The 11,712-nt window shown below is 36.0% G+C and overlaps 1 protein-coding gene across 1 annotated transcript; it reads left to right on the top strand.

The window, feature by feature from the left end:
* The first annotated feature begins 1,305 nt into the window (after positions 1–1,305).
* Positions 1,306–10,578, top strand: LOC110462455 (tubulin beta-4B chain-like). The gene is made up of 4 exons (XM_021516408.1): positions 1,306–1,437; positions 6,453–6,561; positions 7,117–7,472; positions 9,497–10,578. The coding sequence occupies exons 1-4, from the start codon at positions 1,381–1,383 to the stop codon at positions 10,319–10,321; spliced, it is 1,347 nt and encodes a 448-aa protein (XP_021372083.1). The 5' UTR covers positions 1,306–1,380; the 3' UTR covers positions 10,322–10,578.
* Positions 10,579–11,712: the final 1,134 nt, after the last annotated feature.

The raw sequence follows: 11,712 nt of genomic DNA, 5'->3' as shown, positions 1-11,712 counted from the left end.
TTTGCTTGTTTTAGATTAAATTTAGTCGTCAGGTATGCTCAATGGGGTTTAAGGGTCGTCATTTAATGCAATGTTGTCACTTAATGCTTTGTGATGATATTTACTTGTTTTATATTAAAGTTAGTTGTCAGGTATGCTCCAATGGGTTTAAGGGTTGTCATTAAATGCAATGATGTCATTTAATGTTTTGTGATGATATTTGCTTGTTTTAGATTAAAGCTAGTCGTCAGGTATGCTCCACAGGGTGAAAGGGTCGTCATTTAATGCTTTGATGTCATTTAATGTTTTGCGATGATAATTGCTGGTTTTAGATTGACGTTAGTCGTCAGGTATGCTCAATGGGGCTTAAGGATCGTCCTTTTCTGCTATGTTGTCATTTAATGCTATGATGCCATTTAATGTTTTGTGATGACATTTTCTTGTTTTATATTATAGTTAGTTGTCTGGTATGCTCCATGTGGTTTAACGGTTGTCATTAAATGCTATGATGTCATTTAATGCTTTGTGATGATATTTTTTTGCTTGTTTTAGATTAAATTTAGTCGTCAGGCATGATCAATGGGGTGTAAGGGTCGTCATTTAATGCTATGTTGTCATTTAATGTTTTGAGATGAAAAAGTAAGTTGTGAGGTATACTCCACAGGGTATTAGGGTTATTGGCATGTTTAAATAACAATTTCCAGAATGTGGGATATACTTATGAATATGTAACTACATACAATAAAACACAATATTATACAAACTTAATTAAAATATTTAAATATTTACAACATGAAAGACTAATATAACACCTTGACGAACTCATGCATCAGAGATTCCCAAACATCCTGGTTCATAACGACATCTTTATAATTCATAAGAAGATAATTCCCTATATCACATGTTAATGTTCATTGGTTGTACGATGATCCGTGAAATACACCACGGTTCCAATTATACATGTGCATACATGCGGATTTCCACTGAACAAAAAATCGAATATATGTCAGCGCTTGAATGGTTTCGCGATGGGCGACAAAACTATACTTGCTTTCCCTGATAAATATCTATTAACACACCATGGTAACTAGATGGTATCAATATATAAATTGTACATATTTACATTTATTGTTAAGTATTTTTCTTCTAAAACTCGAATGATCAAGAAGATAATAACAACAAAATAAAACTTTAACTTTTTCATGCTTTTTAGCGGATTAAAGAAACATCAAAATGGAAAAAATAGTCCATCCTTTTGAATCATCCAATCAGATGTCTTAGCGGAAGAGTATGTGTCATCAGTAAATCGAGAATGATGTATAAAAGGCGACAGTAACACCGACTAGTTACAGGGCGATCTAGTTAGCGACAAGTGACAACTACAGACTCTAATCAACCAAGATGAGGGAAATCGTACATCTCCAAGCCGGGCAGTGTGGTAACCAGATCGGTGCCAAGGTGAGTAATAGCTGATGCAAATAACATTTATTTTTATTGTATTTTTTTTTTTTAATTTTTGTAAGGGTGTGTTAACCTTTCCAACATTTCCTAAAATTATATCAAACAGTAGATACTTTTTGACTAGGTTATAAGAAAACCGGAATTGGTAATTTCTGTTCATGAAAAATTGCTAAAACTGTTCAATCACTTCGCTGTCATATTAAAATCTTGAAATAATGATTATTTTATTAATTTTATTATGATATTTGTAGAACAGTTATTCTGACCTTACTTCTAAATTTTGATCTTACTGAGAAATAGTATAATTTGAAAATGTTTGACATGATAANAACAACAAAGGCTTAAGTTCTCATTTTTCCTACTTGAGGAGAAAAAAACTTCCATGAAGATATTTATTTTAATGTTAAGGGAACTATTCTGTGAAGATAAGAAACATATGTCTATGTAATTATGGCGAAAATGTATTTTATAACTGTTGGCATTGTTCATTATGCAAATGAACTAATTGAGAAAAATAATCAATCTGGATTTATGGAACTGGAAGAGTGCATCGATTTAAGATATAAAAAGGACACTCGATGACCGTATCAGATCAATACAGGTAAACGATGCTCACCTGGGTTAGTTCTAGAGGCGCGAACTAGATGAAAACATGTGATGACAGGTAACGGAGTATCATCGGCGATCTATCGGAATCTACAGTGATCTAAATATTTATATGTGTAGCTTCTTACTGTCACTTGACATTCAATTACACAGGTAACTTATCAGAGTAGTCGTGATAATAGGAGGGACATGTGGTCTACAAACGTTCCTATCTCACTCTAGCAGCTCAGTGGGGCATTAAATGGAAATTCCGATCTGATAGTGTAGTAACGGGTGTAACAGTGGTTTCAGGAAAGGTTTACACCCTTCCATCCCCGGTAATTTATGGCGTTGTACAGTCTTGTTTCGTTTTGTTTTGAGGGTGTCCACGAGTTGTATGGTCTTGTTTCGTCTTGTTTTGAGTGTGTCCACGAGTTGTATAGTCTTGTTTCGTTTTGTTTTGAGGGTGTCCACGAGTTGTATGGTCTTGTTTCTTTTTGTTTTGAGGGTGTCCACGAGTTGTATGGTCTTGTTTCTTTTTGTTTTGAGGGTGTCCACGAGTTGTACAGGGCTGTTTGTTTTTGTTTTTAGGGTGTCCACGAGTTGTACAGTCTTGTTTGTTTTTGTTTTGAGGGTGTCCACGAGTTGTTCAGGGCTGTTTGTTTTTGTTTTTAGGGCGTCCACGAGTTGTACAGTCTTTTTTGTTTTGAGGTTGTCCATTATTTGTATGGTCTTGTTTCTTTTTGTTTTGAGGGTGTCCACGAGTTGCACAGTCTTGTTTGTTTTTGTTTTTAGGTTGTCCACGAGTTGTATGGTCTTGTTTGTTTTTGTTTTGAGGGTGTCCACGAGTTGTACAGTCTTGTTTGTTTTTGTTTTGAGGTTGTTCACGAGTTGTATGGTCTTGTTTCTTTTTGTTTTTAGGTTGTCCACGAGTTGTATAGTCTTGTTTCTTTTTGTTTTGAGGTTGTCCACGCGTTGTATGGTCTTGTTTCTTTTTGTTTTGAGGGTGTCTACGAGTTGTATGGTCTTGTTTCTTTTTGTTTGGAGGGTGTCAACTAGTTGTATGGTCTTGTTTCTTTTTGTTTTGAGGGTGTCTACGAGTTGTATGGTCTTGTTTCTTTTTGTTTTGAGGGTGTCAACGAGTTGTATGGTCTTGTTTCTTTTTGTTTTGAGGGTGTCCATGAGTTGTACAGTCTTGTTTGTTTTTGTTTTGAGGTTGTTCACGAGTTGTATGGTCTTGTTTCTTTTTGTTTTGAGGTTGTCCACGAGTTGTATGGTCTTGTTTCTTTTTGTTTTGAGGGTGTCCACGAGTTGTATAGTCTTGTTTCGTCTTGTTTTGAGGGTGTCCACGAGTTGTATGGTCTTGTTTGTTTTTGTTTTGAGGGTGTTCACGAGTTGTATGGTCTTGTTTCTTTTTGTTTTGAGGGTGTCTACGAGTCCTGTTATAACACTGATCACTTAGGTTTTCCTTGTTTGTCAACACCGTCTTATTCCTGTCTATCAAACCCAACACAGGCTATACACTTTCTTTCACGATGAATTATGTTTACGTGCGTTTATTCACCAAACAACAACATAATTGGGTGGGTCCCTAAGTGAATGGACCAGTCACTGTTTAAACCATTCCTGATGAGATACGGCTATACCAACTATCATGCCAATTTCACGAATCGAACATAAATTTCTTTTGAAACTTTAATGCAAAGTGGAGTGCTATATAAAAAAGAAATGTGTCTTTCGAGTGTATATCGGCACTTATCTGTAGTACTTATGCCAGCCGACTAGTCCAATCCTCACGACCGGCACGAGCTGGTATTGATCTTGTTCTTGTTTCAAGTGTTATGCCTCAGTTCTCATCTACTTTGGAGTGTTCAGTTGACACACTATATGTATATTGTGATGAATAATTGTCGGAAGTACTGTCGGTCCTCAAAATGAATACATGTTCATTATATTAATCTGAAGGATCATAGGAATGTAACAAGGATCTATAATAAAATATTTTCAATAAAATTGTTTTTCAATATATCAGATTTCTAACTTGTTCATCTTTATATAATTTCGACCAGAAAACATACCAAACAAATATGTAACTAACAACGTTTTTTAACTACAAGTTTATTAATTCCTTCAGTACTCTTCTTTATCATAACATGTTTTTCACGATAACATCGAGCGGCCTTGGTAGACTGATTTTGTAGTATTGATGTGCATATAAAAACACACGAGAACTAATCTTAGTTGTGAAGGATGGGAATAACGTTATCAACAAAAATATTTTGGTTAAAGGAGAATATGAATTCACATGTGTCTGATCGTATCTGTTGATGTAATGAATGTATATGTGTTGTATAGATAATAACAGGTATATTGTTTAATTATACAGCATTGTATAACAGTATTGTTGGTAACCGTGTGTTTCTGTTTGTAACGTTAATGACATTCTGTTATTATAAAGCATTTCCATTGTACCACCACTGACGGCTTCCAAAGAGATTAATCAATGCCGATATTGTCAATCCCCGTTAAATAATAATAACAGTGACATGCCCTACTTTGTTGGTAATAATTCTATATCAAGTATAATATCAGGATGGTTTCATCATAACAATATGATATTTCATATACCTGATTGATTTTTGTAAGTATTTTGAAATGCCTGGAATTTTTTTGAGTGTGGATTCTGTCTTAAATGTAATTTTTTTTGTGTGATTTTAATGTATATAAAATAGGTGTTATTGAACGATCTTTATTAAAAAATTATACAGGACTTAACACCGAAAAACACTTTTAGGCATTTAGCATTTAGGTTACAGTTTGGTATGCTTAAAATTGACATTTTTCATAACGAAAGCAAATTTTGTACACCCTACGTTCATTTGATTTATCTCGGTTTTAAAATTCGTTTACAAGAGAAAGATAAAATTCTGTACTACATTTTTTTTTAAAATAAATCTATGCATACATTGCAATTGGTTCCAGTATGCGCACTCTTACTTAAAGCGATGTAGAACTACCGCCACAAATAGTAAACACGTCTGCGCAAATGCAGATGATTTCAGGTGAATTGATATGAAATTAATACCTTTACCTACAGGTAATAAATAACAGGTATTTGTTGTGGGATGTTATCATCGTTGCTAGGCTCAAGATCAGGTTCGTGTATTACTACGCGGAGATTTAAATCGTGTATAATGTGTATAATGCGCTTCTAACGCCGGCCACTATACAAATTTATTCTATTGGGGCCCTCTGAAATCAATCCGAAAAGAAAATTTATTCATGCCAAATGTTAATTCAAGCATGCAATATTACTGTTCATTTGCACGCTATCCGACTGTGTGAACTGCCAGACACTGGTTGATAAGGATGTAGGAATGTAAACATAACATCTACTATATAGGTATTAGTTATAATCTTTGTGAATTAAGAAAACTTTTATTTCTGGATAAGATAAAATTTGATAAATACATTTTTAATGTAGAAAATAATACATGGAATGCAAGACAAACTCTACATGTGTTATTATCGATTTGGATGATACTAGACTATTGATCGTGATATCATTCATCAGACGATGATATTATTAGGTCTTTACACCTGAACATTTAAATATATAAATGAAAATAATCTAATTACTTCTCATTTTTACACATGTCGGTATAATTAATTTGTTATAATGACATCTATCATGGTTTAAGCTACGTTTAAAGTTCAATATCGAGCATGAACATCGCTGCCAGCCTATTCACTTTGCGTTAAATAAGATATTTCCAATGAGTTTAACTGCAGCATGTACGCATGTAATTATGATGTAAATACTGACTAGCCTTATTTATCAGGTGTGGCTGTTACCTTAACATGCAATAGAAAAGTAAATCTATCTGTATTCGAATACGTTAGAACTTGTACTTACATAATGTAGAACCTGTCACCTGTATACTTATTTAAAGGTCCAGGGGGTATCAGTAGGCATTCAAAAACAACACATATCAACAACACTGTCAGAGAACTACAGAACACCACTTGCTTAAACAGAAAACAAAGTGTCTATAAAGTAACTGCGTGTTCTTTTCTCTTTTGGGTGAAATTTTGTAAACAGGCTTGACTTCATCATTTCATTTCAACAGTAATAAGCATAGTTCATTAACCATTTCAGTTCAATTCTAACATTTTTTGTCATGTTGATACATATCCGAGCAATACTATAATAACAGCAGCTCAAAAGGTTTCTAATATCTATGTGCGAATTTTGGTAAGTACAATTGTAGTATCGTATCTAAGCTACTACTATATGTTATCATATCTAGTCACGTCAGGACATTTGTAACATTATCAGATACAAAACTCCAGCTAATGGACTGAAATAATTGTTATGATCTTCCAAATCTTACCATGTATTTGATTTTTTTTCTTTCACTTTCCAGTTCTGGGAGGTTATTTCCGACGAACACGGAATCGACCCCACCGGTACATACCACGGAGATTCTGACCTTCAGTTGGAGAGGATCAACGTGTACTTCAACGAAGCCACAGGTAAAGCTTGGCTTCTTTAGAAACTCTCACCTATTCCTTGGAAATAGCGATTGACATTTTATATAAAAAAAATAAGGAAGCGTACAAATTGATGTAAGATGTTAATCGCAGTTTGCTGATAATTGACATTTACTCCACCCTGTTTTATGTTTGTTAAATGAAATATTTTTTGGGGGAAAGTTCGAGAGATAGGTCAACTAGAAGGTTTTAATTGGATTTTAAAGTTTTAAGTCATATGTTAAATTATGCAAATTATCATTGCATAATATCAAAAAAAATCTTATCTACATTTAAAAAAAGTTCTATGCTAATTACAACTCTTAGTGTTATTTCAGGGGTTCATTATTTCTCCCGGGCTAAATAACGTTTAACTGATATGCTTTCAGTGAAAAATCAAATAGGTGTCAATATGTTTCAACTTCGGATTACCTGTAACTTCTCCCTGATCAAAACCAAATGGTGACTGGAAATGAAATGCGATTAATTTCCTTAAAGCAATGAATTCGAAACCCCAAAATTTTGACAGTTTTTTGTATAATTCTATTGTATTTTCAGGAGGCAAATATGTTCCCCGAGCTGTATTGGTTGACTTGGAGCCTGGAACCATGGACTCTGTCAGATCTGGTCCTTTTGGTCAAATCTTCAGACCCGACAACTTTGTGTTCGGACAGAGTGGAGCTGGAAACAACTGGGCTAAGGGACATTACACAGAAGGTGCTGAGCTCGTAGACTCTGTTCTTGATGTGGTACGAAAGGAAGCAGAAAGCTGTGATTGTCTTCAGGGATTCCAACTTACACATTCTCTTGGTGGTGGTACTGGGTCCGGAATGGGAACACTCCTCATTTCCAAAATCCGCGAAGAATACCCCGACAGGATCATGAACACATTCTCTGTTGTACCATCGCCAAAGGTATACTAATCTTTGAGTTTCCGAACATTGTTTAATTGCGCAATGAAGTATCCAGTATTTATTTACATAACCACTACTCTCCGCTGTTAATTATAATGATTTGAAGGAACATTTTATTTAAAGATACACATCTAGTTCCATAATGTTAAGCAATACTGAAGTAATATTACATTTCGGTCTAGGAAATCGTGGTCGCTAATGATTAAAAACAAAATACTTAGGTGCTTCTGAATCGAGTTGAGGGGGTTGGCACATTGACTGTCGCACATGTTTGACCAAGTATCAAACAAAGCGCTGACAAATTGATTCATCGATTTGATCGTCACTTTGTTAATGTTTTAGACATTAGTGTACCAACGGTTTAACGTCATTTGACTGATGAAGGTGACATATCCTTCGTATCATCAAAACATCACACTAACATTTAACTAGCTGTGCTATATAAACCTGTATAAAGTCATAGCATAAGTCATACACGGTGAGTTGAACAATTATATGTACATAGCATAAGTCATACACGGTGAGTTGTACATACAAACTGGGTGGAATTATTATAAACATATCACGTAAATCATACACGCCGGGTGGAATTATTATTATATATATATAACGTAAATCATACATGCCGGGTGGAATCATTATATATATAACGTAAATCATACACGCTGGGTGGAATTATTATATACATATAACGTAAATCATACACGCTGGGTGGAATTATTACNTGAACAATTATATGTACATAGCATAAGTTATACACGGTGAGTTGTACATAGCATAAGTCATACACGTTGAGTTGAACAATTATACGTACATAACATAAGTTATACACGGTGAGTTGTAAATAACATGAGTCATACACGGTGAGTTGAACAATTATTTGTACATAGCATAAGTCATACACGGTGAGTTGAACAATTATACGTACATAGCATAAGTTATACACGGTGAGTTAAACAATTATACGTACATAGCATAAGTCATACTCGTTGAGTTGAACAATTATATGTACATAGAATAAGTCATACACGTTGAGTTGAACAATTATACGTACATAGCATAAGTCATACACGTTGAGTTGTACGTAGCATAAGTCATACGCGGTGAGTTGTACATAGCATAAGTCATACGNATATGACGTAAATCATTCACGCTGGGTGGAATTATTATATATATATAACATAAATCATATACGCTGGGTGGAAATATTATATATATATGAAACGTAAATCATACACGCCGGTTTGAATCATTATATATATAACGTATATCATACACGCTGGGTGCAATTATTATATATATATAACATAAATCATACACGCTAGATGGAATTATTATATACATATAACGTAAATCATACACGCTGGGTGGAATTATAATATATATATAACGTATATCATACACGCTGGGTGCAATTATTATATATATATAACATAAATCATACACGCTAGATGGAATTATTATATACATATAACGTAAATCATACACGCTGGGTGGAATTATGATATATATATAACGTAAATCATACACGCTGGGTGGAATTATAATATATATATAACGTAAATCATACACGCTGGATGGAATTATTATGTACTGATTGTATATATATAACATAAATCATACACGCTGGGTGGAATTATTATATATATTTAACGTAAATCATACACGCTGAGCGGGACAATCGCATAGACAAATCGTAAGTTATACACTACAGGAACACATTTATACATAACAGAAGTTGAGTAGACCATATATATATACAGATCGTAAGTCATCCACTGGAAGAATAAATGTATACAATACGTACGGCATACACACTTAGCGGAACAATTAAGCATACATGACGTAAGGCACGCACTCTGAGTGGACCATGACGTGATGTTATCGTGAAGAGGGAGGCGAGGGTCCGTTCGTTAGATTAAAATATGAAATACACATCTCCTACAAAAATATTTCAAATAGATAGCAGCTTTGATGAAATAGACAATCACAAATTTAATTGCATATTTCTGGTTTATCTTCAGGTATCGGACACTGTGGTCGAGCCATACAACGCCACCCTCTCCGTCCACCAGCTTGTTGAGAACACAGATGAAACATACTGTATCGATAACGAGGCTCTTTACGATATCTGCTTCCGTACCCTCAAGCTGACCACACCCACGTACGGTGACTTGAACCATCTTGTCTCTGCCACTATGTCCGGAGTCACCACCTGTCTCCGATTCCCCGGTCAACTGAATGCCGATCTGCGTAAATTGGCTGTCAACATGGTCCCCTTCCCCCGTCTTCATTTCTTCATGCCTGGATTCGCTCCTCTCACATCTCGTGGTAGCCAGCAGTACAGGGCTCTTACCGTCCCAGAGCTGACCCAACAGATGTTCGACGCCAAGAACATGATGGCTGCTTGCGATCCTCGTCACGGACGTTATCTTACCGTCGCCGCCATTTTCCGTGGACGTATGTCCATGAAGGAGGTTGACGAACAGATGTTGAACGTCCAGAACAAGAACAGCAGCTACTTCGTTGAGTGGATCCCCAACAACGTCAAGACTGCCGTCTGTGACATCCCACCACGTGGTCTTAAGATGTCTGGTACCTTCATCGGTAACAGCACCGCCATCCAGGAACTCTTCAAGCGTGTCTCTGAGCAGTTCACCGCTATGTTCCGTCGTAAGGCTTTCTTGCATTGGTACACTGGTGAGGGTATGGACGAGATGGAGTTCACAGAGGCCGAGTCCAACATGAACGACTTGGTGTCTGAGTACCAACAGTACCAGGATGCCACAGCCGAGGAGGAGGGTGAGTTTGATGAGGAGGAGGAGGAGGATCAGCAGGAGGTGGTCTAAATAAGACCATCTAGATACAGACGTATGATAAGTGAATAAAGCAAAGTAAAATCAAGGAAAATGAGAAATGAGAAAAATGTGTACGGAAAACAGCTATGAAGCAAGCAAAATCTGTTAAACTTTTGGACATAATCGACTTTTTTATACTCGCTTCAACACCAAAAATGGAGATCTGTAGTGTTTACATCCAAATATATTGAATAAGAACGTATCAATATTATGAGATCTACGCAATTAAATCAAATTGATCTAAAATATGTTTTTGTTAGTTCTTCTTGTCACGTGATTTTGTTTTACATCANCGGTGGTATACAGTGACATACACTGTCATCACTGACATACACTGACATTCATTGTCAAACAGTGACATTGAGTGACATACACTGAAATACAGTGACATACACTGGCATACAGTGACATACAGTGACAGCGGTGGCATACATTGACATACACTGACATTCACTGACATACACTGACATACATTGTCAAACAGTGGCATTAAGTGACATACACTGACAAACATACACTGACATACACTGGCATACAGTGACATACACTGACATAAACTGACATACACTGGCATACAGTGACATACACTGGCATACAGTGACATACACTGACATCGGTGGCATACATTGACATACACTGACATACATTGTCAAACAGTGGCATTGAGTGACATACACTGACAAACATACACTGACATACACTGGCATACAGTGACATACACTTACATACGGTGGCATACAGTGACATACACTGACATTCACTGATATACACTGACATACATTGTCAAACATCGACATTGAGTGACATACACTGACAAACAGTCAGTGACATACACTGACATATGGTGGTATACAGTGACATACACTGACATTCACTGACATACACTGACATACATTGTCAAACAGTGACATACACTGACATACACTGACAAAGTCATTGACATACACTGACATACGGTGGCATACAGTGACATACACTGACATTCACTGACATACACTGGCATACATTGTCAAACAGTGACATTGAGTGACATACACTGACAAACAGTCAGTGACATACACTGACATATGGTGGTATACAGTGACATACACTGACATTCACTGACATACACTGACATACATTGTCAAACAGTGACATACACTGACATACACTGACAAAGTCATTGACATACACTGACATACGGTGGCATACAGTGACATACACTGACATGCACTGACATGCNTGACATACACTGACAAACAGTCAGTGACATACACTGACATACGGTGGTATACAGTGACATACACTGACATGCACTGACATACACTGACATACATTGTCAAACAGTGACATGGAGTGACATACACTGAAATACAGTGACATACACTGGCATACAGTGACAT

The sequence above is a fragment of the Mizuhopecten yessoensis genome, unplaced genomic scaffold (genome assembly GCF_002113885.1).
Source record: "Mizuhopecten yessoensis strain PY_sf001 unplaced genomic scaffold, ASM211388v2 scaffold10797, whole genome shotgun sequence".
NCBI lineage: Eukaryota > Metazoa > Mollusca > Bivalvia > Pectinida > Pectinidae > Mizuhopecten > Mizuhopecten yessoensis.
Note: the sequence above shows the minus strand (reverse complement) of the source record. Positions and strands in the feature narration are given on the sequence as shown.

Bases quoted from the DNA above. Each gene is read 5' to 3' on its own strand.
- LOC110462455 (XM_021516408.1), top strand. From the start codon at position 1,381: ATGAGGGAAATCGTACATCTCCAAGCCGGGCAGTGTGGTAACCAGATC. The intron at 1,438-6,452 runs GTGAGTAATAGC...TTCACTTTCCAG, and splicing joins GTAACCAGATCGGTGCCAAG to TTCTGGGAGGTTATTTCCGA. The intron at 7,473-9,496 runs GTATACTAATCT...GTTTATCTTCAG, and splicing joins CTGTTGTACCATCGCCAAAG to GTATCGGACACTGTGGTCGA.